At 43.4% G+C, this 5,812-nt stretch overlaps 1 protein-coding gene across 2 annotated transcripts in view; it reads right to left on the bottom strand.

The window, feature by feature from the left end:
• The window catches only part of Ankrd55 (ankyrin repeat domain 55), a 99,561-nt gene extending 98,025 nt beyond the window's left edge, over window positions 1–1,536 (bottom strand). The window contains exons 1-2 of one of the 2 annotated variants that reach the window (XM_023708800.1): window positions 1,465–1,536; window positions 1,073–1,163 (exon numbers count right to left, since the gene is read on the bottom strand). In XM_023708800.1, coding sequence (XP_023564568.1) covers window positions 1,073–1,127 — 55 coding nt within the window. In that variant the 5' untranslated portion in view covers window positions 1,128–1,163; window positions 1,465–1,536. Of the gene's footprint in view, window positions 1–1,072; window positions 1,284–1,464 lie in introns of those variants that run through there. The other variant, XM_023708809.1, reaches the window with a different exon arrangement.
• Window positions 1,537–5,812: the final 4,276 nt, after the last annotated feature.

Genomic DNA, 5,812 nt, shown 5'->3' with positions numbered 1-5,812 from the left:
CCCTCCAGACCCAGCCCAGGCCTGGCATACAGGCCTGGGGTGAAATTCTGCAGCTGATGTCCCTGCAGAGAGTCTAGGAGCCAAAACCACCCAGCTAATCCAGGAGCAGAACATCTTGCCAGAGGGGCACAACAGGTTCACCTCCAAGGACTGCAGCAGGAAGAAGCTGAGCACAGCAGCCAGACCCAAGCCAGGCACAACTGGATGAACTCAAACTTAGTAGACTGCACCTGAATTTCAGTAGGTGCTAAGGTTATAACTGCACCAAAGCTTTACACCAAAAATCAAAGGACAGTGCTGCACAAAATGACGAAGAGAAGGAGCAAAATGCAATCTCAGGTCCAGAGCCCATCCAGAACAAATGCAGAGGACACTAGACAGCTGAAATGTCTGAATTAATAGTGTCTGAAGTAAAGAAACAACAGCGGGAAGGTATAGAGGAACTCACATCACAATTAATCTCTGAAATAACAAAAAGGGAAAGTGCGAGTAAGGAAGTCATACGCTGTCACTGCAGCTAACAACATAATGATAAGTCATTGTACAGTGTCAGATGAGCTGTTACACCGGCCCAATGTATTTAAGGGCAACATCCATCTCTGAAGGGACTCAGAGATACTTAGAAGCTATCACGGCGACATGCTGGGCTAACAGCCTAAAAAGACGCATGCTGTGTTCATCTCCTGAGATTACTTTGTCTACTATATCTTTAAATATTTTTTAAAAAATCAAAATGAAAAAGAACCATCTCAAATAGCTGATGTGCTTACAGCTCTATTTTAAACGTTTGTGAGCAGGAATACATCCATAAGACAGAGAACCAGAGCTTATTTTTGTTTTCCTGATGCTTATCAAATAAGAAATAAACGCTCAGATGAGATCAGGTCTGATTCAGGATGCAAGGGCCAAAGGCAGTAATGAACATTCAGAACAGACTGGTTTTCTAGGTGGAATCCTCTTTCTGCATCACACACACACACACACACACACACCCCTCTCCTTGCAGGTGTAAATCCCTGCTGTTGGACGAATGATGCTCAGAGCCAAAGAATGTACTAAAATAGCACTTTACCTTTTTGCTGATCAAACACAGAAGAGGTGCTGAAATCCATGGGAGCTTGTCTCATCGTTCACCATGAGAAGGGCAAAAAGTCTCCAGGTCTCTAGAGAGGAGAAAACACCCTTTCACAGGTTGCAGGCAACACAGCAGTCAGATCGCCCCCAGCTTCCCAAGCCCCCGGCTGGAGAACTAGAAGTGCACTAGAGGCGCAGGGTGTCGTCAAGGTAAACGATGAAAACAGGTAAATACTTTTCACACCAGGGAAAGAGTTATTCTAATAGCCTCATTCATCAGCTGTACTTGAGTGTATGATTACACAGCCTCCACTCCCAAACAGATAAATAAAATAGCCTGAACCTTCAAAAAGAAAGAAAGAAAATAAAAAAAGTACTCGTGGGAATCACCTGCTTTGGATCAGGGCCCGGCAAATGCTGCAAGTCACGGCGCTTCAGCAGCTGGGCTGTCCCTTTGAACCAGCAGAAATCTCAATGAGTGAGTGAGGGCTCTGGGACGCACGGAGCATGTGCAGAGCTGGCAATGCAGACTGCGTTCAGCTGTGCTTTTGGCGGAGCGAGCACTGCATTTGGGTCACGTGAGCGGGGAGTGCCACCTCAATGGAACAGACGTAAATATTGTAGCAGGAGGCTGCCGGCCATGTGCTGGGCGGAATAATTACCCGCTTTGCGTCTGGTCTTCAACTCCGTCAGCTCCGGGCTTGGACTGACAGGAGGGATGGGGAAAGAAGTGGCGTTTGAAAGGTTACATTTCAAGGCTCAAATATTTGTAATGGCAAAATTAAAATGGTCTACAATCAGAAGGATGTTTACTGTAGCGTTATATATGGTGAAAAATCATCCAAATGTATGTCACTGTCACTTGAGGGGCAGCTGGTAATAAATGCATATTCTAGACTAAAAGATCTGAGGTAAATAAATCTATGTACATTCATTAAAGGTGACATCACTAATCCACCATTAAATGAAGCAAACATGCTCTATATTTCATTTGCTACATATTCATGAGCCAGTCAGCACTCACCATATGTGAAAGTGTCATTCTGTATTTTCACGGGAACACTGGGAAAGACACACACTAAACTGCTAGTGTAATTAGAGTAGGGGATTTCTAACTTGTTTTTATCAATCTTTGTGGGGTTTTCTTTGCCTATTTAAAAAGTATCTATTATACATTTGTAATAAAAATCTGATATAATAAATTCAAACAAACTGAATTCTATATTCTAGACACAATAAACCACCAGCAGTGTAGCAGATGTTTCTTTTCTTTTCTATTTTATCAGTTCCCATCCCTTATGTCCATTAATAAATTGGGGGACCTTCAATCCAATTGCCACTTCCCTATGGTAATACTAACACTCAACAATACTACCACTTAAAATCCTTTTATTTAACCATGCTAGAGTCTTTCCCACATAAGTCCTTTCCTTCAAAACATTATTTTCTTTTTACTTATAAACACAAGCAGAACATTTTACAAAGCATTAGTCCAAATACACTCCATAGATAAAATCTCTTATATTTCTCAGCACCATTTTCTTGCATGAACCCTGATAGGCAAACTGAGGACCTAAAAGACTGGAAAGGGAGCTGTGAACTACAGTCGCAGCTGCTCAGCTGAAGAGACGGCTAAGTGCATCCAGCTGACACTCAACCCAAACAAGTGGAAAACGAAGCATTCAGATGACTTCCCTCCCAGCTCATCTTACCACAAATTAATTCATCAGTAACTTTGGGAGAAATACTACCATCCAGTCCTTTCCATGAGCACCACGTAGGTGTGAGCAAGACAGGAGAGGTCTGAACGCTCAAATGAGCTTGCGTTCTTGGGTGCGACCTCTGCTCTTGGCCACACTCGGGTCACAGGGATTGGAGTTGCTCTCCTGAACTAAATAGCGAGAAACCTGGGCAGCTGCATGAAAACAGTGGTTGTCAGACAGTGGGCAGAGCAGGACCTCAACCATGGGAAAAGATTAACAGCTGAGATCAGCCTGATTGCTCTCCAGCTCACTGCCCAGGGACAGCTTCCAGGCTGCAGCAGATAGTGAGCTAAATGGTTTGTGGAATGATCCACAAAAACCTATGCTAACATGCTAATCCTCAGAACTGGTGAATGTGATTTTACCCAGAAAAGGGGTTTTGGCTGAAAAAATTAAAGAGCTGAAGTTGAAGTTATTTTGGGTTAGGTGGGTGAGTCTGAATTCAATGACAAGTGTCTTTACCAGAGATGCGCAAATGACAGAAGTTGGAATGATGCAGTCACCAGTGAATAGACACTGGTAGCCAGGAGAAGGAGGAAAGGATTAAACAACAACAACAACAACAAACTATTGTCCCTGAAGTCTTTGGAGGGGGTGAAACTCTTCCAAAACCTTGATTTTCTATCTCTAGAACTGTAAAATAAGAAATTCCTGTTGTTTGAAGTCACCAACTTTGCAATAATTTGTTACAGAAATGTTGTGATATTAATGCAGAACAGGAACTCTTAAAAGCACATTTTCCAGAATTATTACCTTTCTGCGTCATTTATCATTATCCAAACCAAACTGAGATGCATACACCTTCTCACGTGTGTAAAAGGGATTCACTGCGTGCCCGTTTAAGAAAGGCTATGAAATAGGTGGGAAGGGAGTGCGCTGGGGTTGTTTCTCGTCAGATGTGCGATGCAACTTTCTGAGCCTAAACATCTCAACCTGCAGTGCGGAACCCCACTCCTAAACTCCAGTAAGAGCTGACCGTCCTTACTTCCAGGCTTCGTTCAACTGCAAACACGGAGTCGCTTCTGTACAACCAGAGTCCGTGTGAAATACTGCGTTGCATGTTCCAGCGCATTTTGCAAAGAGAGTGTGTGCTCAGCACCACCGTCAAGATAGAGAATGTTTCTATTGTTTCCAAGGTTCTTCAAGGCCCTTACGGTCCCTCCTCCTCCCCCTGGAAAGCACACGCCCATATTCAGGGACTGTGCTGTTTTGATTTGTATGTAGGATCAAGAAGCAAGAGGTGGGCCGGCCAAATAGCTCGGCGGATTAAAGTGCCTGCAAGCAGGCACAGGGGCCGGGGGTTTGATCCCCGTGCCTGCCACCCCCGGGTATGCTGAGACGGCAATGCCTGTTACAGGTGGATCACTATGAGTCGGATCTAGTAGTGAGACCCTGAACACCCTGTAGACCCGGAGTCTGTTCAGGCACTCAGACTCTGGACCCTTTCTTCTTTCCAGTATATTTCTCACACTCAGTCTTCTGCTCAACCTCCAGCCACGTTGGTTTCCTTCCTGTTCCGTGAACTTGCCGCCTCTTAGGGTGCCCATGCCAATTCTATTTATTTATTCATTTATTTGAGACAGGGTCTCACTCCACTGTAGGCTGATCTTGAATTTGCTTAGATAGCCCAGGCTGGCCTTCAGTGATCAGCGATCGTCCCGCTTGAGCCTCCTGAGAGCTGGGGCTATAGGGGTGTGCCACCAAGCCTGACTTGATCTGTTTTTAGATTTCCAAACCATTATGGATCAATGCATTCTCAGAATATGATGTACAAAGGACCAAAACTGTACTCGCTGTTTACTAAAAGTGAACTTAGTCATTATCACGCTGTGCTATCTGATACGATAGCCATAAGCGACATGTGGCTACTTGCAATGAACTAAAATTTTATCAAAGTTAAATAGAATTTAAAATTGAGCTCCTGAATCATAGCAACATCTGTGATTTTTACTCCGAGGTAATTAAGACTTTTACTTTTGGACAGATGCTAGTAAGAAAGTAGACAGATAAGCCACAGACAGGGAGAAAGCATCCACAGAACACAAAATTGGTCAAAGATCTGCATCCAGACTATCTAAAGAATCCCTAAAACTTATAAGAAAATAGGCAGCTTAATTTTCAAAAGGACAAGGATTAAGATAGGTCATCAGAAAAGGGGACACAGGTGGTAATAAGAATGTGGGAAAATGCGCTCAGTATATAAATCAATAAGAGGGCTAGGGGGGGGGGGAGGGGCCGGGGAGATGGCTGTGTAGAATAAGCACTTCCCTGGCAAGCACAAGGGTCTGAGTTCAATCCCCAGTTCTGCAAAAAAAAAAAAAAAAAAAAGAAGAAGAAGAAGGCTAGGGAGATAGTTTGGCAGTCTAACTGCCTGCCCAGCAAGGGTAAGGACCCAGGTTCAGTCTCAGCTACCATATCTATGCTGGTCCCAGAACGCTGGTGCATCATACTGGCTCCAAAATGGGGCATCGTGGCATAGTCCTTTGATCCCAGCACTGGGGAAACTGAGACAGAAGGATCACTACAAGTTCTAGCTGAGTAGCAAGACCCTGTACCAAGTAGATAAATAAATAAGCAAATAAATAAATAAAAAAACAAAAAGTTTTAAAAATCAATAAGAAAATGTAAGTTAAAATGTTAAAAAATGCCACTGCAATCTGTTGAAATGACTTGGATAACAACAAACCAAGCATCCAGTACATGGTAGAGACTGCTACAACTCTCGTATGCACCTTTCTGAAGGGGGACAAGAGGACATGCAGTGGGGAAGTCATTTTGGAACATAGTTTTGTGGCTTCTTACAAAGTTAGACATGAACTCTTACATATTTGCTCATGAAAATAAAGGCATATATTTATAACAGTTTTATTATCACCCCAAACTGGAAACAACTCCAATGTTCACCAACAGGTGAATGAATGAGCAGGCTGTGACACATTTGTATAATGGAATACAACTCAGCAATAAAAAGGAAC

The sequence above is a fragment of the Octodon degus genome, unplaced genomic scaffold, assembly GCF_000260255.1.
Source record: "Octodon degus isolate 3935 unplaced genomic scaffold, OctDeg1.0 scaffold00001, whole genome shotgun sequence".
Classification (NCBI taxonomy): Eukaryota; Metazoa; Chordata; class Mammalia; order Rodentia; family Octodontidae; genus Octodon; species Octodon degus.
The sequence above is the reverse complement of the archived record's forward strand: the minus strand, read 5'-3'. Positions and strand labels throughout refer to the sequence as shown.